At 41.5% G+C, this 27433-nt stretch overlaps 2 protein-coding genes across 4 annotated transcripts in view; both read right to left on the reverse strand.

Moving 5' to 3' along the window:
- Window positions 1-630: 630 nt before the first annotated feature.
- btbd9 (BTB (POZ) domain containing 9) lies at window positions 631-14261 on the reverse strand. The gene is made up of 11 exons (XM_075459426.1): window positions 14105-14261; window positions 13595-13803; window positions 12079-12442; window positions 10089-10356; window positions 9392-9611; window positions 9156-9275; window positions 7063-7172; window positions 6701-6890; window positions 6498-6605; window positions 5758-5836; window positions 631-2616 (listed from the first exon to the last, which is right to left on the reverse strand). Exons 2-11 carry the CDS (start codon window positions 13777-13779, stop codon window positions 2419-2421), a joined length of 1842 nt encoding a protein of 613 aa, XP_075315541.1. The 5' UTR covers window positions 13780-13803; window positions 14105-14261; the 3' UTR covers window positions 631-2418.
- Window positions 14262-15804: 1543 nt separating this feature from the next.
- Window positions 15805-27433, reverse strand: part of trim67 (tripartite motif containing 67) — a 68216-nt gene continuing 56587 nt past the window's right edge. For all 3 annotated transcript variants that reach the window (XM_075459124.1, XM_075459123.1, XM_075459125.1), the window contains 2 exons: window positions 22910-23072; window positions 15805-20815 (listed from right to left, as the gene is read on the reverse strand). In XM_075459124.1, the coding sequence (XP_075315239.1) occupies window positions 20768-20815; window positions 22910-23072 (211 nt within the window). In that variant the 3' untranslated portion in view covers window positions 15805-20767. The remainder of the gene's footprint in view (window positions 20816-22909; window positions 23073-27433) is intronic.

A 27433-nucleotide genomic window follows, 5' to 3' on the forward strand; every position in this document is an offset into this window, starting at 1 on the left:
AAAAAACAACAAATATAAGACGTTTTTGCTTGAAATAAGCAAAATAATCTGCCAATGGAACTAGTGAAAATCGGCTTGTCAAGATTTCTTGAAATAAAATGTGATATTTAGGACTTTTGAGATAAAAGTGATCTTGAAATTAGCTTAAAAACATCTTCAAATGAAAAAAAAAGCTTGTTTCATATGATATGTGACTCAAAACAATTTGTTTTCAAGATTTTTTCATTTAACAAGATATTCCAGATGTATTGTCTTCAAACAAGTCCCTATATCTGGCTGAAATGGTGCTTGTTAGGCAGTTGTGTCTTATATTAAGTGTAATGAGATATTTTAACTAGTAATGAGACAAATATACTTGGTAAGACTTTGATTTTTTCCAGTGCACTGCTTGTTTTAAAAATATTGATTAAAGCACATGTATAATGTGATGTTGAACACTTAAAGTAGAAATACTTTATGTACCTTACTGAGAGTCTCCAGCCAGAGTAATGCATTTTAAATTGAACCTTTTACATTGTGTTTTAACTGGGAATCCCTCAGTTAACAACAAACACCCCATAATGAACCCATGAAGCGGCCTGCAACACTTGAGAATCTCTTCCGAGTGCCAGAAATTAGACAAATATCCGATTTGAGTTTCAAAAGTTCCACATTTTTTTCAAAAGTTTAATTACAGCTGCTCATCGGGTAGCATCAACAATGCTCATTGAGCTAACAGGGCACTAGTGCCTGGAGTATAATGAATACATAATAACTGATCACTTAGCAATGTTTGTTCTGCAACAGAAAAGAAAAGAGGTCACTATTGCTTGTATTAAAGACCTTCACTTGGTTTACAGCAGCGATTCAGGCAAGCAGATAAGTGAATATCAAACAATGTCAGTCTTTTTTTCAAAAATAACACATTTGAGAGGCAATATGTTGAACAAGTGAACCACAATCACACATCAATGGTTGAAAACAATATATATTAAGTCAAACTATGCTCATACATAGTTCTATGAGATATGCCCTCTCTACAATACAACATCCTGAACAAAGCCCTATTTTTATATAATAATTAAGGAAGACTTTATCCAGCTAACAGGTAATCATCTATAATGTGGATGGTATGCCTAAAGAAACAAACATCACCAAGGCTAGTTATGCATGTTCAAGGTTATGTAACATCAAACCAAAGGATTCCAATAAGGTGTTTTTAAAACAACTCAAAAGTGCAACATCTGGACACAGAAACAAACAGAACAAAACAAAAAAAAAATAAAATAAAAAAATCACAGCACACAAAAGACTAATCGAGCCTAAAACATCCAGGAGCCACGAAGAGTTTAAATTAGCTAAACATACAAAACAGCAACAAACCAAATCCAGCACACCAGTACTGTACTTCAGTCAGAAGACCCAAGCTGCAACCTTTATTTCTGCGTACTAAAATAAAGTGCCGATGGCAGCTGCTCATCTCTCTACCGTATATAAACTCCAGCTTCGGCAGTCCTAGTGCATACATAACTTGGTCTGAGCCTCAAAGCCCCACTTTTCAACAAGCTGATTAATTTCCCCAATTATCTGTGCTAAGCTATTCAAACTGCTTTAAAATACTCAATTAAGACACTTTGTTCCATGTCAGTTATCTTTAGTAAGGTTTTCGTTGAGGTATTAACTATCAAAAAGTCATCGTCATCACACGTTTTGGTTTTGGGTGTGAAAGCCCGTTATTCAAATACTCAACAGCTATTACTTAATATATATAATTGGATTAAGTGCTCTTTGCATACAAAAAGCCGCAGGACGCATCAGCTCTACAGCTTTGGCAAACTTTTGACTGAGATTCTAAACTTTGAAAAAAATGACCGCTACTCCGTTAGCTTGATGGTATGAAAAGTGAGTAGAGTCTTCGTAAGACAGTTTCTTAAAAAAATAGCTTCTCGATAAGGATAAAGTCCCTATTTCTTATTTAAAATTATTACTATGAACGCTTTAAATTCAAATAGCTGCCCCAAACCACACCCTGGTCTCACTGCTCTTTAGTAAAACAGTATCACAAAATGTCAGTGTGTGCCTCATCTTTGGAGACAAAGATTAAACCTTCATTATTTTATTTTATTTTTTTTTTTAAAAGGACAAAACTTGAGTCTTAGTAGCTATAAAGTACCTTCATAAAAATGTACAAGCCAGCAGATGTAGAAACTACTTTTCAATCTCTAAACTGGAACGATGGGAGCCATAAATGCTGCTGCTAAAGGTACGCCAGTGTCTACTGCTGCACGTGTGACAGAGGGACCATGGACAAGAAGAACAAAACAATCGCCTTAGCCGCGTCGTAGCAGTGCAGTCTGGATGAGGAAAGCTGTGCAAAAATGGCATTCTGAGGTCTCGTTTTCCTCTCGACCCTCCGACAAAGGGGCGAGGGCCCTGCTCTTAGTGGTGGGACGGAGAGGAAGACGATGATGACGACGAGAAGGGCTGGGTCGGCTGCAGGCTGTGCGTGCGTGATGGTCGTTGGGGGCGCTGCTGCAGGGGGGCAGCCCCAGAATCAGACGAATCCAAACCCGGACTACTTTCAGTGACCTCTATGTCCAGCTGGGCCGGACACTCGAAGTGAACACAGTGGAACACCTGCAGAGAGATCAGAGTGGATTCAAAGTCAGGTGAGGCTCGAGTACTTGAGTATGTTTTTGAAAAAAATAAAATAAAATTATACTTCTATGAGTAGTTTTAAATCTCTATACTTTTTACTTTTACTTGAGTAGATGTGTGCAGCAGAAACTGTCCTCTTACTCCGCTACATTAGGCTACAATGAGCTGGTTACTTTTCTTCTTACCTCTTTGGTATTCTACGCCTCATTATTTTTATCCCCCCGCATACGCCTCATTTTAATGTTTTATTCTGACAGAGAGAGACTGTGTTCGAAACCACCTACTTCTCATACTAACTTTAACTTTTTTTAAGTTCCCGGATGCATACTAGATTCTCTGAAATGTTGGGTATGCATCATGAGGTTACAACTCATACTCAAACTACCCAAGATGCAACGTAACGTGACATCGCCGATCGTCATTTCCTGTCAAAACGGCAGTTTCAAGCTAGCTACACCACAGCCATTATATCTAACAGCCTTGCCACTCTCTATTAAGCCCCATTGTACCGGCTTTTTGGCTGCAGTTCCACCAGAATTCCACTGGGGGCGTCGGTGGAGACCAGAATGAATGGGGCCCAATGGAGCTAGATGCTACAAATGGTCAGTTTCACCTAAGTCTCCTCAAGAGCGCTCAGATTTGAATGTAGTTTCTGAGAGCTCAACATGGGTTTCAAGTCAAAAATCTACTGGACGAGTACATATATCCCTTTGATTTCTTACAGGTTGGCTTCTTGTTGTCCACCACGCGCTAGCATTGTGCTAATGACAGCGCTCGACCAGAATTACGACCAGAGGCACCGCTTGACGGCTGGCTCCATACCAAGCGACAACAGAATTAAGATGGACTTTTTCCGCTTATGTTACCACAGCCTAAGAATCTGTGATGTTACCACACATTCTCTCTTACTACAGCTCTTCCTTGAAAACGCTGCTGCCTTTGAGACCAACAACAAGCAGGATTGTTGCCGTAAAGCGGCATCTCCGGTCGTAAGCTATGTATGACGTCATATACACTTCAAATCCTTTTTTTAAGCAAATGAGTGGCTCTAAAAATCTAAAACTCAGCCATGGGTATTTTCTAAACATCCTCTTTCGAAAACAACATTCGAATTACTAGAGAAAAAATTATATCTTGAGATAAGGGCACGCTAGGGCGTATAGCTCCATAGGACTCCATTCATTCTGGTCTCCAAAATTGAGCGCCCCACGTGGAAAAAGGGTGGAACTGCAACCAAAATCGCCTCGTTGGAAACCGGAAATGCACCGTGAGTGGCGTATCTGTACTATTATAGAATCTGTGGCTACACCACAGCCCTTTTACAGACAGCCGTTCCACTTCCTATTCGCCCCATTATAAAAAATTTGGCTGCAGTTCAGTTGATTTTCTCTGGGGGCGCTGGCGAGCGAGTGCAGAATGACCATTTTCCATAGGGCTGGCGCTAACAACTTAAAAAATGTCCCCGCTAGCGGCTGAAACCTGAAAATAATACTGTGATTTCTGACAGAGGGATGTGGATTTATATCGAAAGTACAATAACCTGGGAGTTATAGCTTTCTGTTTTCTTACAGGTCTGGCATTTGCGAGTCAGTATCCGCTAGCATCTAGCTAACGGAATCTGAAGAACGCACGGCTGATTACGACCGGCTGCTTTACGGCACTCGTCCACTGTGCCAGAGTGCTAACCTGGTGCCGCTAACAACAACCAAAGCTAAACCAGAGGCTAGTCAGAGAGTATGTAAAAGGGCTGTGCTGAAATCTGTAACTATTTGAGCTAACCCCTCTTTGCTAGCTCAGCGCTAGGACTGACCATGCCGTAAAGTGATGCCACATGCGTGACGTCACTCGGGATGCAATACTGACAATAAATGTGTATTTTAAACAAATCTAGTGAGTCTAAAAAATCAAACCAAGTGCCGTTTGAAAGGATAATTTATCCTGCCTTTAGGAAAATTAAAATGAAAAAATATAAAAAATTATATCCAAAGCAATGGCTGGATCTAAGGTGGATTTCATAGTACCACCATAGAGTTCGGCGTGCTCTGCACTGCTTCGTTGGCGCCCCCTAGAATGCAGTACCACCCAGAAATAGCCGCCAGTTTTCCCTCTCCTCATAATAGAGACTCTCTGGCTACACCGAGGGTAGGTTCACTTCCTGTTTTCAAAATAAAAGCACCAATTGTATCGTAATGGCTTTCCCTATGATAAAAGGCAACGGGTATTTTATTTTGTGAAAATAACCGGAAGTGCGTTGCTCACTGCGGCTAGCTTTAGGAGCGCCGAATTCGTGGGAACAAAATTGTAAATAGCCGGTATTTTGTCAGATTTTCAACACGTTGGGGATCTAAACGACTACTTTCGCCTGAAAATGTTTCAAATGTTGCTAAAGTTTACAGAGCTTAGAGCTTAAGTGAAATCAGCTTCAGGCCGGCTGATTTCTGCTCGGGCAGGAGCGAAATGCATTGTGGGTAAACGCTCTGCATACTGTCTGATCGATGAGTATGTAGTATGTAGTATGCGGTTTTGAACACAGCCACAGACTCAACATCTAACTTGAGGAAACATGTAGCGGTAAGTTTCCTAAACTCGTTTTTTCCCCCATGGATAGGTGTTTGTTTTTTAGGTTACATATGGGTTACATGTTTTAAACATTTCCTAAGTCTCTTATTTTTTAATTGAAGTACTTGAATTTACCTGGATTATTTTAATTTAAGCTATTTTGTAATTAATTAAAATTTATTTGATCAATTGGATGAACTCTAATTTGCCTAAAGATGATTGTTTAGTATTTTTGTCTGTCTGATTGAATGCTTGTGTTAACAAATAAATCAGACGTTACTCAACATTTACTCAGTACTTGAGTAGTTTTTTCACTAAACACTTTTTAACTCTTACTCAAGTAATTATTTGACTACTTTTTACTTTTACTTGAGTCATATTATTCTGAAGTAACAGTACTTTTACTTGAGTACATTTTTTGGCTGCTCTACCCACCTCTGGCTACGCATGACGGCAACAACTACCAGGATTACTCAGATAATAATCGAGCTCGATGTTGAAACAGATAAGTTAAAAAGTGATATTTTTTTAATAGATGGTGAGAGTAAGCTTGGTTTTTACCTCATTAGCAGTGTTGTGAGTCCCAACAATACGGATAAAGGAAGCAGGCTGCTTATCGAACTTCAACGTTTGCCACGATCTGTAAGAGAAACGGATTAAAACCAAATCATGAAACATTTCGATCCATTCTGATCCCATCGATTTCTCCCACCTGGGCAAATATACCAAAGGCACCTCAGCATAGTGGTTCAACTCAGAGCCAACACCAAAAGACCGTCTCTTAAAAGGGATCTTAAACATCTTTAGGAGGAAGCTAATTTCAGCCAACGACAAGGACCCTAAATAACTCTAAAACCAGGCTTGGCCCCGTGCGGACCTCCCACCTACAGGGGGCGCCAAAGCATCCTGGGCACTGCAGCCAGCAGTTGAAGGCAGCAACTTGGTGGTCTGATCTGACTGTGAAAACTGATTTCCAAGTTTTGTTGACTAGATTCACACCAAGCAAAGAAAAGCAGCTGCTATTTCAGCATCCAAATGTAAACCCAGTTAAGAGTAAACAGATTTCACCTGCAGAAGGCTGCAATTTAGAGATGTTTGCAAGCTTATTTAATCAGTTCATATGAATCCTTTAAAAAGAAAAACGTAAAGGTGCAGGTCTGACAAACTCTTTGATTTAATATATATTTTATGTGTAATGAGAGTCTGTTTGGACCCAGTTTCATTACTGTTTAACATGCTCTTAAAAGGCATCCTAAAGCTGTGGGAGAAACTGGAATAATGGGAATAAATGCGCTCCTCACCGACACGACACCCTGGTGCGGTCCACCACCTTCGTCCACTGCTGCTGGTTGGTGGAGACTTCAATGTAATAACTGTAGGAGCGCTCATCACAGTCCCAGAGCAGCAGCCTGGACACACAGAGGAAGGGAAGCGTCACAAACACTGTTGTTTCGAAGGGTAATCTTGTTGGTGAAGGTTTGATTTACAGCGACGCTGTGCCGACCTTAAGGATCCGATGGAGTAGGGCTGTGCGAGCTGGATGACGATGGCTCCAGAGCCCAGCTGATGACAAGTGTATCCAGAGTCCCAGTCGTAATTACGCGTGTCACCATTGAGCAAAGCATTTCTGCTGCGACTCACACCCTCGATGACACTGGCACAGGACACAATAGTTGCTACATTCTCACTGGGCACTGTGGACGGTAGGGGCGGGATAAAGGGACCGTTTGAGCTTGAGAAGTTTATTTACAGTCCTAAACCACGGCACCAAATAATATCAAAGATGTGGGACACAAACAATGAATGCAACATGAGAGAAGTACTTTCAGTGTGACTGAAACACAAACTACACACATTTCAACTTACCCACAAGGCCATTCTCCAGGGTAAATGAGTGGTGGGTGAACATGCATTCAAAGGCCACGAGGTGGAAGACCTTGTTGACCGTATTGTGAGTTCCCACAATTCGAACATACCTGAGAAACCAAAAAAAAAAGTTGACATGAAGGTATAAGAAATACCTCACAGAAACGTGACCGCCGCTCAAAGCCCAGTTACACCATGTTGATATACGAGAGTCAAAGCTTTAGGGGTCTTCAAAGCTTAGTTCAACTGTCAGAAATCTGGGAGTGACCTTTGACCTTTGAACTGAGGTCGGAAAAACAAATGAACAATGTCGTCAGGACTAGTTTTTTCCAGTTGCGTCTCCTGACCAAAGTTAAAATGTTTTTAAGTGGTCATGACCTTGAGAAAGCCATCCATGCCCTAATAAGTTCAAGGTCAGACTGTTTTAATGCTCTTTATGTCGGCGTCTCCCGGTCTTCTCTCAGCCGCCTTCAGCTGGTGCAGAACGCTGCTGCCCGTCTTTTAACCAACACCAACAGACGTGTGCACATCACTCCTGTTCTTAACTCCCTCCATCGGCTTCCTGTCCTTTATAGAACTGATTTTAAACTTTTAATGTTGGTTTTTAAAGCTCTTAACGGCCTCGCCCCATCGTATTTATCTGAGCTTTTAACAGTCCTGGTAGAGCTCAGAGGTCAACAGATCAGTTTCTGCTGGAAGTGCCCAGGTCAGAATACAAACCCTGGGGTGAGCGAGCCTTTTCCCAAAGCTGCCCCCAGGCTCTGGAATAAGCCCCCCGTCCAGCTGCCTCTTATTTCTGACCTGGGCCTCTTCAGATCTGGGCTAAAAACCTACTTATTTAGGATGGCTTTAATACCCAGTAGTATGATGGCACTTTTATCTTATTCGATTTTGTTGCATTTTATTGCTTTCACTGTTCTTTTATCGTTTTTATTTATTCTTACTTATTCTTCTCTTAATTTATTACCTGCTGTAAAGCACTTTGGTACACCGTAGGGATTGTCTGTAAAGGGCTGTATAAATAAAGTACATATACATTTTATTCAATCATTTAAAAAACATCAAACAAACAGACAGCATATGAAGAAGAAAGGGCTTTATAACACTGAAAGGTAACACCATGAAACCATTTACTTAAAGCACACACACATACATACATAATTCATGTGTGTATTTCACATCCTGAACACTCGGGCTGAATGTGGGGAAATACCAAACATCAGAAACCTGCTCGGATTAAAAGAATAAGACGGATCATAGGCTGAATAAATGGATGCAACGAGACCGTCATCCAGCAGAGGGCAGTGTAGCATCGTTGAAGTAATGCATGCGCTGGTAACGGCTCAAGAGAAGCTTACGGTGTTGCTAAGTTACTAAAAATATGGAGGACGCTATTGAGCAAAGGATTTTACACAGTAAAACAAACAAAGATGAGGCCATATTCAAGACTTTTTGTCATCAAAGTGAGGCAGCGTCAACATTTGAATACAGTGGAAGACTTTTCTAATGAGTCTGAACAGTCTCACTGTACCCCTGCTGTTTTCAGTCATTCTTGTAAATATTAACTACAGTTAACAACGTCCATAAAAAACGTGGATACTTGATGGCTGATAACAAGCTGCATGCCGCTCGTAACTGCGGCCCTTTTTTCTGCTGACATTACACAGAGGAAGACCTCCTTTAAAGAAAACCTTCAGCCTCTGACAGTACGTTCAAACAAAGATACTGGTCCCACAAAATAATTCACTTAGATCAAATATCAGTGGATTAGAAATGAGATAAAACTTAAATGAACTTGTGATCCATCTTTATTAACTTTACAGTCGATTAAAGCATCAGTTTTCAGGCTGACTTTCTGTTTTAGTTACTCCTCGTATCCTGAATAAATGATGGTGAGACACAACCTCAAAGCACGCTGGATGTTAACCACGTTGGAGAAATCTATTCCACACACGAGTCCTTTGTACTCAGATTTGTTTGGATTAGTCATCCTGTCCTGAGACAAGGTCAACTTTTCCCCCAACCGGTCGACCACGAGGCATAAAACTGAGTCTAACTGAGCTGGGAGATATATACGGTTTGGTTTTGCTTACCTGCAAACACGTGGAGTGAAGTAAAGATTTTGCCACGAGCGGCAGAGAAACTTTGAGTGGTCAATGACACGGACCCAGTCCAGCTCATCCATGGATACCTCGATGTAGTAGGAGTAGGACCTGAGATAACCAAAAAGCCAAAAAGTTCAATATCAGAAGGAAATCTGCAGCAAAGAGATTCTTTTCTACCAAGTCTGCTGAGACTCGTTGGTCAGGATGAGACGAACGAGTGTTACCGGCTGTCTCTGTCCCAGAGCAGCAGGCGGATGTGGTTGATGATGGACGGTTGGCCCAGTTTGACCTCGATGCCGGCCCTGCCGTCCTCTTCGATGGGATGTCTGGAGAAGCCGTGGTCCAGGTCGTAGTTCTGCGTGTCTCCGTCCAGCAGCGCCGACTTCAGCTCTCCTTTTACCACCTGAGCGCCATATTTCATGGTGGCGATGTTCTCCTCCGGGACTAAAAATCCACGAAAGATACAGCTCTCATGAATGTGTTAAACAACAGATACACTGCAAAACTGCTGCCGACAGCCGCGCCTGTTACGGTGTTTGCTGCTCAGTCTACACAGCGGGCAGTGATACGAAGGGAGAGAAAATAGGGCCAAGCGATGTGAGGTCTGACTTTTTCCTGGAGAACGATTTTGTGATGCAAATGTATTACTCTGTTGAACGCATATTGTTTTGAGAAGCAAAATGCTTTATTTTTTAAACCCCAGCCAACTAGCCGGACTACCTTCATCGACGCCAAAACGAGGCTGAAACTCGGCTCACAGGACGCAGCAGGGGGTAAGTCAAATTCAATAAATGACATTTCTAGTATGGGATGTCATACAGCTTCATGTCAAAAGAGGTGAACTATCCCTTTAAAATGTATCATATCTTTGAGCTCCCGTGTTTGATAACGGCAGTAAAGTAAGACACAAAGAGAACTCACTGAGCATCCCCCGGTAGTTCAGGTCCATGTTGCGGCTCTCTGAGCGGGTCTTAATGGCGTCCAGCAGGTCGTCTGGGCTCAGAAGACCAGACGGTCTCACCACGTTCAGCATCTCCGTCAGAGTCATGAGCGGCAGCCGCACCGCCAGCATCACCTCCTGGGTGTCGGCTCCGTCCTCGTGCTGCCGGCACCAGCGGCACAACGCCTGGAAGATCTCCTTCTCACTGGCAGCAAAAGAGTCGCGTCTGACCACCGTTAGCAGAGCAGTCTGTGGGCACACACACACACACACACACACACACACACACACACACACACACACACACACACACACACACACACGTATTTCATTAGTTCATGTACAGTAGAAAAACAAGCCACTGTGAGCTGCTAAAGTTAGCTGCATCCGCTACCAAACTGCATCATGTAACATTTTGGGTTTGCCGTACTAAAGCTTCCCATGCATGTGGTCGTTCTACAGTCCTTGCAGTTAAACAACCAGGCTCCTCGTCTCCTTTGTTTATTCCTGAATGTGACATGGATCCAAATGCATGTGTAGTCTGCACGACTCCACATTTTTGGGATGCAGGGAGTCAGCAGGAGAGGGACTCGCAGACTGGTACAGATGTCATAATTTATGTCACATAGGACGAGGATACAAGCGGACCAAGTACCCATGAAATGTCCTTAAATGGCAGAAATGCGGAGTATAGATTAACCACTTAAACTATTTAACTGACTTTGCTTAATCTAATCTTTTTCTACACAATTCATCCACCCCTAACAAGTCAGACTAAACTCCAGCCGGCGATTATGTAACGTTTAAAACCTCAAGAAACCTATTAGTGCATATAGGACGAGAGCCTCGACTCAGTGGGGAAATATTTCCCCCCGAAAAACAGTCCTGCAGCCTTCAGATTGGGGCTTAAAAAGCAGGACATTTTTCACTTCTAATGTTTTATTCCAACAAGACTGTGACACATTTTCAACAATGTTCTAAGACTGTGCTACCAAACTTTTAACTAGGTCTTTATCTGTATGTTAGCATGTATCCATCAAGCATAAATATCTTACACGGCTCAGAAGGGAAATGTAATGCGTATTTCATGCACTGTTTTCTGAACAGGCAACCACCACATGAAGAGGAATCAAGCTTGCCGGCTCATCCTGAAAGTTTAAACATGTGACATTGATGGAACTGCTGAAGTTAATAAATAAATATACTGCCTACTGTCTGCAAAAGGCAACGGAGCGAGAACACAGTTCAGTACATTCCATCTCAGTGTGAATGAACATCTGCCATGGGTCAGATTTAGGCCTCTCTGTTCACAGAAACAGAGCTGCAGGGAATTACACAGTTCATGCTCAGCTGTACTGATGTGTCACCCAGTTAAATCCACACGTAGCTAATGCCACACGTTAAAATGCATCAGAGAAAAATGTTTTGCAATTAATTGACAATTTACAGAAATAATAAACTAAAGTACAGTTTATTCTGTGAGATTTTTCCATTTAAACTTAAAAGGAAGTTTGGCATAAGAACTGTTTTTTTTTAACGAAGGCGTCTTCAGAAATAAATTTAAGATGGAAAAAAACACAAGTTAATTTAGGAGGTGCTCCTAAATTTGCTCCATAAATTATCAATGAAGAGCATCAGAGCTACTCGAGGAAAAGTTTAGTCTGCAGCCCTTTTCCATGCACTAAAAGTCACAGGTACTTTTGGTCATAGTGTCTCATTTAAATGAAACAGCACATCAATCACTGTGCAATGATTTACTATGTTTTACAGATGAACGTTCCCACTGTTTAACCAAAGCTCGGGGCCTTTACAAGGTACATAACAGGCATTAGAAGTCCCCTACATTTCAGGTTAATACCAAATATAATCAAGAATGAGTAAAATAAAGGCTAATCTAGAATTCAAGAATTAGCTATTAGACTCTTAACTTATATACGATGTCCTATAAAAGTCCGTCATCCCGACTCTTACCTTGGATATAGTGAGAAAACCATCAGAGTTCAACACTTCTGGCGCGTGTCTGTCCATGTAGGCGCAGCAGGCTGCACTGAGCGTGCTCAGTGAGTAGAGGCTCGCGACATCAAAAACCAGGCAGACGTTGTTGGTGTGCAGGATGGTGCGGAGGAACTCTGAGGTGGAGTCCTCCAGAGGCTGGAGGCCGTAGCGGTGAGCCAATCCAAGAAAATCCAGCAGCACCTCTTCTCGGGCAGAGCTCAGGCTGGCCCGGCCCGTGTACAAGTAGTTTAGCAGCATGGAGAAGGCTTCAGCCCGTGTCTCTTCCAAACACACCTCCGCCTGGGGTTGGGACTCTTTCATCCCACCATACAGCAGGGCCCTGAAGAAGCCAGGGTACACAACGAGGGTTAGTGTCGGTACTTTTCTGAGAAGCTGGAAAAGGTCTAATTAATGTAGCTTTTTAAATGATGAGCAGCAACAGTTCTCCAGGCTTTATGAAGATCTTTCAGAGTTTTTCCTTTGGATATTTTCTGCTTTTTCACTAATTTTCAGGCCAGTCTGTGTACCTGATCATTTTCAGATGAGCCATTCAAGCAGAAAAAAGGGATGAACCAGAGTTGTGTCGACACAGAACAGACAACTTGGCAAAGAAGCCGTTTTAAATAGGATCTTTAGGCACTGTGTTCCCAGCAGCCTGTCACAGAGACACATCATTTGTTCCCATTTCTTTAGTTGCATCTGTGAAAAACAGCAAAGATAACACAGTCTGACAGACAGAAAACAGGATTTCTGCAGCAACAAGGTGATTCCCAAAGAGCTGTTAGCTGAAAACTTGGCATATCTCAGCATGGTGTGCAGTGTGTCCTTAAAACATTTGAGGAAACTGGACAAGTGGAGGACAAAAGAAGAAGTGTCAGGCCTAAAGAACTATCTCCAGCAGATGAACAGGATCTGAAAGTGATGTCCTTAAGAAAGAGGAAAACATCCAGCAAAGACCTGACACAGGAGCTGAGAGATGCATCTGGACCTTCAGCTGATCCATCTGCTGTTGGCCCAAGCCTCATCAGAAATGGGCTCCATGGAAGGGTGGCTGTCAGGAAGCCGTTCTTAAGGAAGGGAAACAGGGAGAAAAGGCTGAGCTGTGCCAAAGGACACAAGAAGTGGGCTGAAAATCAGTGGCAGCGGGTCTGATGGAGGGATGAATCCTCCCCAGAGCCCGGAGCTCAACATTACTGAAGCAGTGTGGGATCATGTTGGCAGAGAACGCAACAAAAGGCAGCCCACATCCAAAGAAGAGCTTTGGGATGTCCTTCAAGAAGCCTGGAGAACTATTCCTGAAGACTCCTTAAAGAAAGGACAGAGAGCTCGTCTGAGAGGGTTCAGGCTGTGTTGGAGAATAAAGTTCATGCTCGTTACACTAACAAATCGGCAATCGCTGCACCTATGTCTCGTTTTTAAGGCAATATAGAAAGAAGTGAGGGTGGCTGAAGACTTTAGCGCGGTATTGTATGTTTTTAAGCATGTGAAATACCTGAAATAGTGACAGCGAGCTGCCAGGATGACCCGGTGCGCCGGGAAGCGCTTCCCCTCCACGATGAAGGTGACATCGCTGTACTCCTCGCCCAGCACCAGCGCTCCCAGCTGCTCGGACAGCAGGTGGATGTGGTCGATCTCTGACACGGAGGCAAGTGGACGCAGAGGGTGACTGTTGCTCATGGTCGACGGCACCCACAGTCACATCTGTAAACCACAACAGTAAACATGTGAAGAGTTTTCCAGAAGAATCTACCGTTAGCTAATGCTAAATGCTAAGCAAAAAAAACTCAAGAGAAATAACGGCGCGCCACACAAATTTCAGACAAACATGAGCGAATATTTTCACACTGTTTTAAACTACCTAATGAGAATAAAGTAGATAGGAAAGAGAATAAAAGTGCCGCAGAGCTTTCTGAGCGGTCTCGTCTTCCCGGACATTTAGCACAGAAACAGCTACCGGCTCAGTTCCGCCTCCTTCTAACTCCATTTTGTGTTCACAACTTACCGGAAAGCTACCATTCACCTCCGTGTTCAGATAAAGTTTGTTTGAATTTACAGCTGCGATTAATCTTCCAATGTTGAGGAAAAATCAGCAACAAATTACCAACTGTTTCAACATCACACCAATGGACACTTATGCTGGGCCACAAACAATAACTTCCGGTCCTTCGTCCTCTGGTCAATGGCACATTAGCGCCACCTGCTGGACTGGAGTGAGGGTGACACCGGCTACTGAGTTTGTAAAATATATATCCTGCCTCCTGCCTCCAGTACATGAATTGCGTTTCATATCCAATGTCAGTGGCGTGCACAGACTTTTTAAAAGAAAAAAAAGGGCACATATAGCGCGTCCTCACTACTGTTGAGGCCATTTTAACACATTTTTTGGCCCCCAAGAGGGCACTTTAGCATGCGACCGCCCGCGACTGCTGAGACACTGTTTTTTGCCTTATACATTGTATTTATATTGACATTAGAACATGCTTCAGTAAATCAGTGGACCTATTTCTTGTTTTCCTGGAAATATAAAGAAATGTGAGGTGGCTCAAGACTGTAGCACAGTACTTTATTCATTGATTATATAACCTATTGTTGCTTTTATCCCAATGACTCACTCAAGTCTAAACATGCTTTGTGAAATGCAGCACTGTAGAGAAAGCTGGGCAATCACATTGTTTGCTGACACTGTAGATATTTGGATATGTTGATGCGGTCATGCTGTTTTCCCAGGAATTAATATTATCTGTTATAACCCTTCCCAGATTGATGGGCAGCAACAATTGCTTCTCTAAGATCATTGCTGATGTGTTTCCTCCTTGGCATTGTGTTAACAACCAACGAATGCTCCAAACCAGACTAAATAAATAATGCTGTAATAGCATTCATTTCAGGCTGTAATTATTCAATTTTAAGACCTGGTAAGGATGGGATTATTACGTGTTCGTTCTTTTTTAAATCAATCTTTTAACAGCCAGGCCCACTTTTTTGTTCTTATTGTAACCTGCATCATCAATCTGTAGGACAAGAAGAAACAAAGCATAAATAGTATTGAAACTAACATTTAATTTGGAGGACAGGCTAAAACCAAAATGTTAGCTTTTTAAGTGTCCTTGAACATTTTAATTTAATTAAAATACAAGAAATTATCATTTTCTGAGCAGTGACAGCAAGAAAACAGGTTTTGGTCCAGCGTCACTCTTAATAAAAGACATACAGACTATTTTGTTGAATCTCTGACTTGATGTGAATCTCCATTTCTGGGTCTGGCGTGGTGCCTTCAGGTCAGGTGGGCGTCTTCAGCTCCGATCAGAGTCCACAAGCGAGGAAAGGGGGCACATCTAATGGTGTTCTTGCATTTCAAGCAAAAATACTCTCTTAAAGGGCCTAAAAGATGCAGGAGACTTACTAATAATCTCCTTAGTGGCTCGTGTTAGAGGAAAAAAAGGACTCTGGTTAAACATCTAACGATAAAGTGTCAGGTTTTAGAATTGTGCACCTGAGTTTGTTTGCAAATGAGAGATTAAATCTGACAAATAGGATGGAAAATAACAGCAGAACATGTCTTACAGAAGAAAAATGGTTTCCTGACATGTCAGTGGTCTGCTATGAATGACAGTAGTCAAAATTCCAATGTACTGATCCTCAAAATGGACCCTGAATGTGCACTGTGGTGGAGCACAAAACTAGATACTCAGACAGATCATATTCTATTACAGTCAATTTATTTGATTTGTTATAAATGACCAAAAACATTTCATCTTTTTTTTGAGTGCTTAAATTATGCTGTTACAATGCATTTCTCATTTACAAACCATGTACTTGTACAAAACATTTACATTGGCAGGAGGAAGATGGATCATAATCGGACAAGATGGAGGTGATTTAAAAAAAAAAAAAAGAGAAATAACACCAGTATTCAGAAATAAATGCACATATACCACCAAAGCAGTTTTTTTCTGCTTTATAAATCCTAATTTACACAACGTTTTGACAACCTAAACAACGTAAAGTCTTTAGATGAACTAGATCTTTTAGATTTAGAGGGGTGGAAAACATGAAAGATGATAGTTTGAGTGAAACCATGAAACGTGACCGTTGATCTGGCAGTGTGCGGCTGGGCGAGGTCACGGTTCCTCACAATGTCTTCCCAAAGCATCTTTTTTTGTTCTAGTTCTTATGTTTCAGAAAAGAGGAAACATGAGCAGTAATGACGCTTCTCTGCAGCACATCGCACATTTTTCAAGCTGTAAGCACACGGTTTTACTTTGAGGATATTTTGCAGACTGTAAACCTCTTTTAACCTGAAACCCTTGGCAGTCAACCACATTATCAGTACGTAGCCATTTAGCTTATATACTGAACACACTGATGAGGGCAATATACAAATGAAAATAAGTGCATAACTCAACATATCTATATACTTCATAGAGTGAAATTAATTATTATTATCTATCACTTTTATAAATTAAATATCTAATAACGGCATGGCATGCTTTCTCCCAGCACTATATGTTAAATCGGTAAAACTATGTCACATTCATGGGTGGGTAAGTGTCGGGTAAGAGGACATGCCGTACGAGCATTCTTACAAAAGCACATCTACACAGGAGTGACTGTAATATGAATCATTTTCAATAGGATTTAATTTTTGTAACATACACAAAATATTCGTCTTAAGAAGAGGAAAATATGTAGCCTAATTTAACCCGATACCCTGCCTTTCTAAATCTCTGCGACACTGAATCTGAGCGCCTTCATTTCTTCCAGTCGTATCAGTGACATGTCAACACAGCATGCAGAAACGTGACCCCAAATCACCTCAACTCTCTCAGGGGGCAAAGAAGGTCACATGACGGGTGTTTCACTTTGCCTGCTGGGCTGAAAATGATCCCTGGTTAGGGTAAAGTCAGCCTCAGGGCAGGTTTCTCCTCTGGTGTGGGAGGTGGGTGGGAGGAGGGTCAGAGCTGAGCAGCCACTTGATGCTAATGTAGCCCTTAGGTTGAAGCTGGCAGTCTGAAACACATCAGGAGGAAAGTCCCCTTTGGTAGATGATTGGATGCTTGTTTTCTGGGTTGGAGGAACCTGGTCTAAATCCTGGTTTTTACACTAATCCTGCATTCATATCACAAGAAACGGGTTCAAAGTAAGGGTCAGCGGACAGCACTGAAGGGAAAAAGTAGATTATATACAGTAATTTCTATTTGTATCGGTCTTGATTTATTGGTACGATCATTGAACCTGCACCAGAATCAATCGTCTGTGGAACTTTGTGTTGATTCAGTGGATTTGTCGGCTTCAGGAATAACATTCAAAATGCAACGAAAACCAAAACCAAGTGGAAATAAATGGTTTTCAGTGTCTTCACTGATAAATATAAATTAATCTAGAAACTGAAGCAGCAACACACTCGGTAAAAGTTGTTCCAGAGTTTCCCATCGTGTTCCATCAGCTTCCTTATAATGACACTTTTTAATGCTTTGGGAACTGAGGACACTGATTGGATACATATAGCAGCATCTGTCTCTCCAGAACTCCAACATCCAGCTCTGCATCAGTGGCACCTTCACACAGATGAAGCCATCCCTGCCATGGACCCTGATGCCCCCCCACACCATCACAGACGCTGGCTTTAAACCTTTCTCTGATCACAGCCTGGATGCTCTTTCTCAGCAGTTTTTCCCAGAAGCAGCTGAAATGTGGACTCATCTGCCCACAGAACACGTGTCCACTGTCCTTCTGTCCATCTGAGCTGAGCTGGAGTCCAGAGAACTGGGCGGCATGGACGGTTTCTCATGCAGAGCAGCCTGAGAGCTCCCAGCTCATCCAGCAGAGGTTTCTGTCCATGGAGATTTCCCCAGACTCCCTGGCTGTGTTCGAAACCGCATACTTCTCCTACTACTCCTACTAACTTTTTGAGTTAGTATGCGAGTTTGAGTATGCGAGAAGTTCCCGGATGCATACTAGATTCGCCGAAATGTTGGGTATGCATCATGAGGTTACTACTCATACTCAAACTACCCAAGATGCAACGTAACGTGACGTCGCCGATCGTCATTTCCTGTCAAAACGGCAGTTTCAATAGCTACAATAGATATTTTGTCAGGTTTTCAACACGTTGGGGATCTAAACGACTACTTTCTCACCTGAAAATGTTTCAAATGTTGCTAAAGTTTACAGAGTTTAGAGCTTAAGAGAAATCAGCTTCAGGCCGGCTCATTTTGGCTCGGGCAGGAGTGAAATGCATTGTGGGTAAACGCTCTGCATACTGTCTGATCGATGAGTATGCTGTATGGAAGTATGTAGTATGCGGTTTCGAACACAGCCTCTGAATCTTTTCACAACGCTCTGCTCTGTAGATGCTGAAAGACCAAAGTTCTTTACAATCTTACATTTAGAAATATTTTTATGGGACTTATGGAGGATTCTCTGACACAGTTTGGTATAGAATCATTCGTCCTTGATGGAAAGACTCAGCCTTTGGTGGAGGCTCCTTTTACACCCAATCCTGACACCCTCACCTGTCACCAGTTAATCTGCTGGTTGTAGAAACTTCCTCCAGTACAACTACTTTAATTTTCTGTCCCAAATTTTCTTTTCTCAGTGTGCTGCTGCAACAAATTCTTAATTCTTAATGGTTTATATTTTCTAAATAAAATGAAGTTGGTGAGTGAAGACATTGAAAATAATTTCTTTGGTCTTGTGTCTGTTAAGCAAATGTTCAAATTAAGTATAAAAAATATTGATTTAGCTTTTCTGGAAGTGGGTTTTAGGTTTTATATCATGACATTTTAGCATTGTTTTAGGTGTCTAACAGAAAAAAAGCCATAAAATGTTCTTAGATGCTAACATTTGGTGCTAAGTAGCTACCTGCTCGCGCCTTGTAAGCAGCAAATATTTGATAATGATGATGTATAATGAAATCTTTCATAATTTAAACTAAAGTGAGAGAAATCCTGACGTGTTCTTAAAAAGTCAGTGACCGAAGGTGTTAAAACAGCTGGCCAATGTTGCATCAACATGATTTCTTAAATGCCATAAATCATGTCCCTCGATGCACAGACAATAAAAACAATACACTATTTACAATATCATTCCCGATAGTTTGTAAACTTGTTCATGCGTAATATCACACGTCACAATCATTGCTCACATGTCAGTATTTACAGTTTGTCAGTCTAATAACGGCTCTCTCACACTCAGCAGGAAATAGAAAAACTTCAGATGTAGCACAGCCCAACGTTAAACACCCTTCGATAGATTTAAAAACAAACTTCTTCTTCTACTTTCTAACGTTTGATAAAACATACGTGGACATTTTGTAATTGACTCGTGTTACAGAAACATCTTATGGCCTTTAAGTCACAGTGGTCTGGTTGAAGCTACCGTCCTCTCCAGTCCCTGATGAGAAATGTAGCAGCAGATGCAGCTTTACCTGATGTGACTTCTGAAGATCACTCTCAGTGCGACACATTTAAGACGCCTGAAAGCGTCTGAGATTCTACGGAGAGACTGAGAGGATGAAATTATCATGTGAAACCCACGCTTTTCTCATCCAACTTCGATGCACTAAAATAGCTGTTGGTCTTTTAGAACAAAAATAAAAAAAGGGAGAAAAGTTTGGCTCATTTCCACTTAATTTCAGGGTTTTTTTTTTAGAATAACAGCTCAACGTGAAGACTTTTCTTTCAGTCTGCAGAGCCTGTGAGCGGCTGCAGTAAGACGTGCAGCAGGCAAAATCAGCCCAATTCCCTTCAGCAGGTCTAAGAACAGACTTTATTTCTATTGAAGACATGAAGTTTTTGGGGTGGAATATTTTTCATTCCACCACAAATGCATCTCAAATTTAAATGTGATCGAATTAATATCTTCTCAAAAGAAAATTAAGGCCAAGCACCTCGAAAAAAATTAGAATTTTTCCAATAATGTCAGACTTTTTCCTAAATGAGGGCATTTAAATGAAGTCAGGCTTTGCAGACTTCAGGCGGTCGTCACCTTCAAACTCAAAGATGAGAAATCTTTATTCTGTTGAATTAATGAAGCAGGAAAACAAACACAGCAGTGCAGCCTGAGCCACAACTGGGAGAAAAACAAGCAGGGAACGTTTAGCTTTTGAATGTTTCATGAGGGAAACATGTGGTGCCACAGCAAAACAACTCCAGCAAATAAGTCCTCGTCTAGTTTTAATTTGCAGGCTGAAAACTTTCCTGAGAGGCAGAGCGACGATAAGCATCACCGAATCCTTTCTCTCCCATTTTTCTTTACACCCTAAAAGCACCATGTTGCTGTCAGTCATTCTGCATATGACCGAATTTAACTGCACACTGAGAATGTCTTCAGACAGAATGATTTCTTAGTCGTTTTAAAATATTTGGAACAGCAGAAGCTGGAATGACAACAACACAAATATTCTTATGGCAACAAGAAGGATGAAAAAGGTACAGTAATCCATAAAAGCTCCAGTCATCTCTGCAGTCAATAAGAACTTTGATTTATTCCTTCATCAGAAACTTTGTGGAGTATCCAAGACTAAGTACACCTTGAGAAGAATGGGAAGGGGATAAATCCCATCTGGCATTTCTGGAAAGGATCCATGTGGGAGTAAACCGAGGCTGCATTTTACATTGTTGGTTTGTGTCCAGGACACGCTCGGGGAAACAGGGAGGAGCTCTTACTGTTTGATATTCTTTGGCACATCGAGGCCCGTCACTAAGGTCACCTGAAGTGGAGAAACAGAGAAAAACACTCAGTGACATCGTACACATAAAAACGAAGCTGGATCCGATAAACACGGAGCTAATTTTTCTGAATTTTACTTCCAGGAGGACTTCCAGAATTCACTCGACAGAGCTTGTAGGAGATTGAAGGAAAACCGTCAAGCAGTTTTATAACTGTGTGTGCATATTGTGACACATCCCCTGCATTTAACTCCTCCTTCAACAAACTTGTTATCTGTGATTAAAATCAATTTGACCAGTTAAGGATGTTCTAAGTTGTCACAGTTCTGCAGAAATAACGACGTGCATTCTGTTTTTACGAGCCAAATGCAAGCATACAAGCAAATTACTTTTTTAGGGCTGGGCGAGTTAACTCGTTATTATCGCGTTAACTTAAAGGGATGGTTCGCCTTTTTTGACATGAAGCTGTATGACATCCCATATAGCAATATCATTTATGAACATTTACTTACCCCCCGCTGCGTCCTGTGAGCCGAATCCCAGCTGAGTTTTGCGTTCCACGAAGGTAGTCCGGCTAGTTGGCTGGGGTCAAAAAAATAAAGCGTTTTGCTTCTCAAAAAAATATCCGTTCAAAAGAGTAATACATTTGCATCACAAAATGTTGTCCAGGAAAAAGTCAGACCTCGCTTCGCTTGGCGCTATTTTTGCCTCCCTTGATATCAATGCGTCCAATGTAAAACAGTGCAGACCGAAGAGCAAACCGAGCACTCCCTAGCCACCTAGCGATAGCCGCACCTGTTACGGTGTTTACTGCTCGGAAGCAGGGGACTGCTGGGTCTGCTCTTCGGTCTGCACAGTTTTACATTGGACGCATTGATATCAAGGGAGGCAAAAATAGCGCCAAGCGAAGCGAGGTCTGACTTTTTCCTAGACAACATTTTGTGATGCAAATGTATTACTCTTTTGAACGGATATTTTTTTGAGAAGCAAAACGCTTTATTTTTTTGACCCCAGCCAACTAGCCGGACTACCTTCGTGGAACGCAAAACTCAGCTGGGATTCGGCTCACAGGACGCAGCGGGGGTAAGTCAATGTTCATAAATGATATTGCTATATGGGATGTCATACAGTTTCATGTCAAAAGAGGCGAACTATCCCTTTAACAATTATTTAACGCAGATAAATATATATATATTTTTTTTAATTGTTTTTTGGGGCTTTTGTGCCTTTAATGGATAGGAAAGAGAGAGAGGGGGAACAACGCGCAGCACAGGGTCGTCCGAAGTGGGACTTGAACCAGGGCCAGCTGCAGCGAGGACTATAGCCTCTGTACATGGGGCGCCTGCTCAACCCACTACACCATAAACCACCCCCGTTTTATTATTTATTTTATTATTGTAAAAGTCTGTTGCTCACAGGCTTTTATTTTGTAAAAGTCTGCTACTGTCTGCTGTGGAACAGGAAAAGAAAGTAATCGGCGGATCCACCAAACATGGAGAAGGGTACGGAACTTTTACTCGGCCGAGTCGACAGAACCAAAGTCATCTGTAAACACTGCCAAGTTGAATTGTCTTCTCAGCGTAGTAGTTCCAGTCTAAAATATCACTTAAAGGCAAAACACACAACTGATAGCAGCAAGTCATTCAAGGAAACAGACAGTGGAGCGAGGCTTCTACATAAAAACTACAGAAAGATGCTGATGTTAAAAGTGTGTTTGCACAACAAATGTTATGGCACTTTCATTCATATGGCAGCACATTTAAAATAAAACTAAATGCTAAAAGCTATACACTACTTTTGGATTCATTTTTGGATTTTGCGTATAAATGCGATTAATCGTGATTAATCAGGGAAATCATGTGATTAATTAGATTAAACATTTTAATCGTTGCCCAGCCCTAGACTTTTTGCATTTATATGGACTCAACTAGACACGAGGAACGTGCACTTTAGTATCTTGGAAATTGGAGACATCTACAGGGCGTAAATACAGAATGCATCCATTTCTGTCGCCGAATATATCACAACATAACACTGACTTAATGTCCAGTGTTGGCAGCAAAAAGTCCCATTTCTAAGTTCATATTTTACTCAAGTTTTACTCTTCTTTAATACGCACACACACGGACACCAACCTGCACGTTTCTGTTGAGGCTGACAGCAGGCACGAAGACCCCGTCCAGGTTCTCAAAGGCAGTTGGTCCATGCTGCTCCTTGTTGATGTAGAAAGTCAGTGTGCGTTTGGTCAGATCCAGCAGGACGCCCACAGTCGAGCTCTTTGTAATTCCTCCCTCTGCCCTGTGCACACATGTAAATACGTACGCGTGAAAACAGGAAAAGCAGGACAGACGATAGCCAGTATTTAATATACCCAACACCTGGTAAGCTGCAGGATAAATGGACGCATGTACACAAGTACATCGATTTAGTTGTTGATTATTTCATTTGTTTCCTTGCAGATCAGTACAATCTGTTAGTGCTTCACTCAGAGGGCCATCTACCGTTTTTGTGGACAGTTGAAATTAAATTAATTCTGTTATTGGTTGAAGAATTGTTAAAGTCAGAGTCAAATTTATTTATATCGCACATTTAATGCACAAAACAATTCAAGGTGCTTTACATCAAATAAAAGCATTGCAGCAGGGAATGGAAGAAGCATTAAAAATACATAAAATAATATAAAGAGAAACAAATAAAATAATTTAAATTAATTTAAAAACAAGCAACAGTCCAGATAAGTTCAAAGATATCGTGCAGATTTCATGCATAGACACATGAGAACAGAAATGTCTTTAACCTGGATTTAAAAATGTCTCCATTTGGTGAAAGTTTAATCTCCACTGGCAGTTTGTTCCACTTGTTTGCAGCATAACAGCTAAATGCTGCTTCTCCAGGTTTAGTCTGGACTCTGGACTGGACCAGCTGACCTGAGTCCTTGGATCTAAGGGCTCTACTGGGTTTATATTCTCTGAACAGATCACAGATTGTAAACCATCAGCAGGCTTTTAAAATCTATTCTGTGACTCTTTTCTATGGTATGCATCTAAACCTTTTCCAACCTGGAGGTAACATTCTCTGTTCTGGTCCGTGTAGGTCTTGTACCTATAGCCCTGCTCATGCACCATTCCAGCCAGTGGTTTGGTTCTACGCTAGGATTCAAACCAACGATTCTCCGAGGACGTCCTGAACACAGTAGCAGGTTTTAACATGCAGGCAGGTATGGAGCGCCTTAACCAAATGGCTGGAATAGAGTTCAGGAACACCTGTGCAAACGTACGAGTTGGAAGTCCCCAAGTCTCACTGTCTAGTCAAAAAAAATAATAAAAATGACCTGGAGTTGCTTTAGTTGGTCGGGTTCAGGTTCAGAAACTTTATGTTTAGGTCATCCGACTACTGTTACTTTTGTTACTTTCCCAAGATCAACATGAGATTAATAAAAATACGACACTCAGACACTCAGGTAGGGCTCTGAATTGTTTGATGATTCCACTCTCCTCCTGGAGAGAACAGACATTTTCTTGTAAATTAATGTTTAATAAGCTATTTGATGTGTTTTTTTCCTGGTGCAGGGACCTGTTTGATGTCACCTGCAGCCTGCAGTCGTCTGTCACTGCTCCCCGGTGTGTTTGATAGTCTTGTATGTGCGTCTTTGATGTGCGAGATTTATCACAGAAGACGTAATGATGAATGGATGCAGAGAGGTACACCTTATAAAACACTAACAATGACAGATTTGGGGTTAGCTGGCAGCAAAATGACCATTTTGTAGGAAAAAATCCTTAATTTCCGCACGAAGGTTTAGGTTCCACCTGCTCGAACAAATGACATCTTAATTATTCTACCGTCCCCTCCTGGGCTTAATTCCACTTAGTTTTCTTTTAATTAATGACTAAACCGCAAACCTGAGCAAACCTATTATGTTAGTAAATTATTAATGAGGACTTGTGAGTTTCTGCTTTTATACTTCACCATCAGCTCTGCAGGTAGACACACTAACGCCATGAATACGTTTAAACTATTATCTATTATCTACGTCTCCTTTCACAAAGAGGTCAGACAGTCTGTCTCCGGCATGTTTTTAACAAAAGTGTCAACGAACGTGCTTTTACAGGTGACTTTTTACAAATAAAGCATCAATAGATTGAGTCTTAATGCTCAAGCTTGATCTTTTTAGGTGAAAAAGGCTGCTACCTGCAACTGGATGTTGTTTTCCACAAGATTTCCAGCGAACAGTTACCCCAGTATTGGAGGTAAATGCTATTTAATGCACACTATCTATAACTTGCATGAAGAACACATTTAAAACCTGTTGAGAAAATAAACTGAACAGCTTTTTCTGTTCCTGTGACATGGAAATATTGTGGCATGTCAGGAGTCGCAGAGGCGTTAATGAGGAACAGGAGGAGAGTTTTTATTTCTCCAGAGAGTGATGGTGAATGCAAACTGAATAAGTCAATTATCTTGCATAAATGACCTGTGTATGATGTGTAATTAAGGTGATATAGTGCAGGCAATTAGCTGTGACCTATAAGGATGCATAAACATGATGGCGCAGGCTCCATAAATGATGTCTGTACTTGTGCAGTTGGAGGATAATGCACATGTCAGAGTGCAGAGAGAGCGTGTGTTTTACACAGATTTACTGCCCCATGATGAAAACTTCGGCTCATGAGCCGGTTCAGTTTATGGAGAGCTACTCTCTCCTGGTTTTTTGGAAGCAGTATCAGTAAAACTGCCTGTTTGTGCCATGAATTTTGGCTTTCTTGTGCCTCCTTCTGAGGCAGCCACAGTCTGCTGATACACAATCACCGTCTTCCAGAGATGGGGACTCAAGTCACGGGGTGTGTTCGAAACCGCCTACTACATACTTCCATACTACATACTTCCATACTACATACTTGCAAACGGCTTACTCATTCGATCAGACAGTATGCAGAGCGTTTACCCACAATGCATTTCGCTCCTGCCCGAGCCGAAATCAGCCGGCCTGAAGCTGATTTCCCTTAAGCTCTAAACTCTGTAAACTTTAGCAACATTTGAAACATTTTCAGGTGAGAAAGTAGTCGTTTAGATCCCCAACGTGTTGAAAACCTGACAAAATACCGGCTATTTACTATTTTGTTCCCACGAATTCGGCGCTACTAAAGCTCGCCGTAGTGAGCAACGCACTTCCAGTTATTTTCACAAAATAAAATACCCGTTGTTTTTTATCATAGGGAAAGCCATTACGATACAATTGGTGCTTTTGTTTTGAAAACAGGAAGTGAACCTACCCTCGTTGTAGCTAGCTTGAAACTGTCGTTTTGACAGGAAATGACGATCGGCGACGTCACGTTACGTTGCATCTTAGGTAGTTTGAATATGAGTAGTAACCTCATGATGCATACCCAACATTTCGGAGAATCTAGTATGCATCTGGGAACTTAAAAAAAGTTAAAGTTAGTGTGAGTAGTGGGAGAAGTAGGCGGTTTCGAACACAGCCACTGTGACTTGGACTCGAGTCGCTGTTTTGATGACTTGTGACTTGACAAAAAATAAAAGACTCGATACTCGACTCGGACTTGGAAGTTAAAGACTCGGCACTTGACTTGAGACACGATAACTTGAAGGACTTGAGTGTTATTCAGTTCATGTTTTCAGATATAAAATTAATAAATTAATTAAAAAAATAACATCGATTACCCGGTAGGAGAATGGCGCCATGATTGGATCCCTACCCTGTGAATCAGCCATGCCCTCTCTACATACCTTAGTGTTTATTGGAGAGAATAAACTCATATCAGATACGCATCATCATGTCAGCGGGACCGAGAGTCGTTGTCTTCGGCTTCCGTAATTACCATTTTGATGGCTAAAGACGAACAGCACAGAGCAAGACATGCGGCATCAACATCTCAGACAGCCAGACGACAACTTCCAACTTTGTTCGTCATTTGAAGATCCATTCTGACCAGTAAGTGCTCGTCAAATTAGCTAATATTATCCTGTTAGCCTAGTCAGTAGTTAGCTAACGTTAGCTTGATATGATACGGGGTGGACAGGTTGGACACATTGGCCAATGATGTTTACTGACAGTTACTTATATCTTTGTGTTTTCACTTTATTAAGATCAGATTCTGCAGGTAAAATTGCAATAATAAGGTGACTTGACCAAGAAAACATTACTTGGGACTTACTTAAGACTTGAAAGCTAAGACTTGGGACTTACTTGAGACTTGAAAGCTAAGACTTGAGAGTTGAGACTTGAAAGCTAAGAATTGGGACTTACTTGAGACTTGAAAGCTAAGACTTGAGATTTATTTGAGACTTGAAAGCTAACACTTGAGAGTTGAGACTTGAAAGCTAAGACTTGGGACTTACTTGAGACTTGAAAGCTAACACTTGAGACTTACTTGAGACTTGAAAGCTAACACTTGAGAGTTGAGACTTGAAAGCTAAGACTTGGGACTTGAAAGCTAAGACTTGAGACTTAATTGAGACTTGAAAGGTAATACTTGAGACTTACTTGAGACTTGAAAGCTAAGACTTGGGACTTATTGAGACTTGAAAGCTAAGACTTGAGACTTACTTGAGACTTGAAAGCTAACACTTGAGAGTTGAGACTTGAAAGCTAAGACTTGGGACTTGAAAGCTAAGACTTGAGACTTACTTGAGACTTG

This window comes from Odontesthes bonariensis, chromosome 24, assembly GCF_027942865.1.
Source record: "Odontesthes bonariensis isolate fOdoBon6 chromosome 24, fOdoBon6.hap1, whole genome shotgun sequence".
Taxonomy (NCBI): domain Eukaryota; kingdom Metazoa; phylum Chordata; class Actinopteri; order Atheriniformes; family Atherinopsidae; genus Odontesthes; species Odontesthes bonariensis.

Bases quoted from the DNA above. Each gene is read 5' to 3' on its own strand.
- btbd9 (XM_075459426.1), bottom strand. From the start codon at position 13,779: ATGAGCAACAGTCACCCTCTGCGTCCACTTGCCTCCGTGTCAGAGATC. The intron at 10,357-12,078 runs GTAAGAGTCGGG...GTGTGCCCACAG, and splicing joins GTTTTCTCACTATATCCAAG to ACTGCTCTGCTAACGGTGGT. The intron at 5,837-6,497 runs GTGAGGAGCGCA...TTTCTCTTACAG, and splicing joins CGCACCAGGGTGTCGTGTCG to ATCGTGGCAAACGTTGAAGT.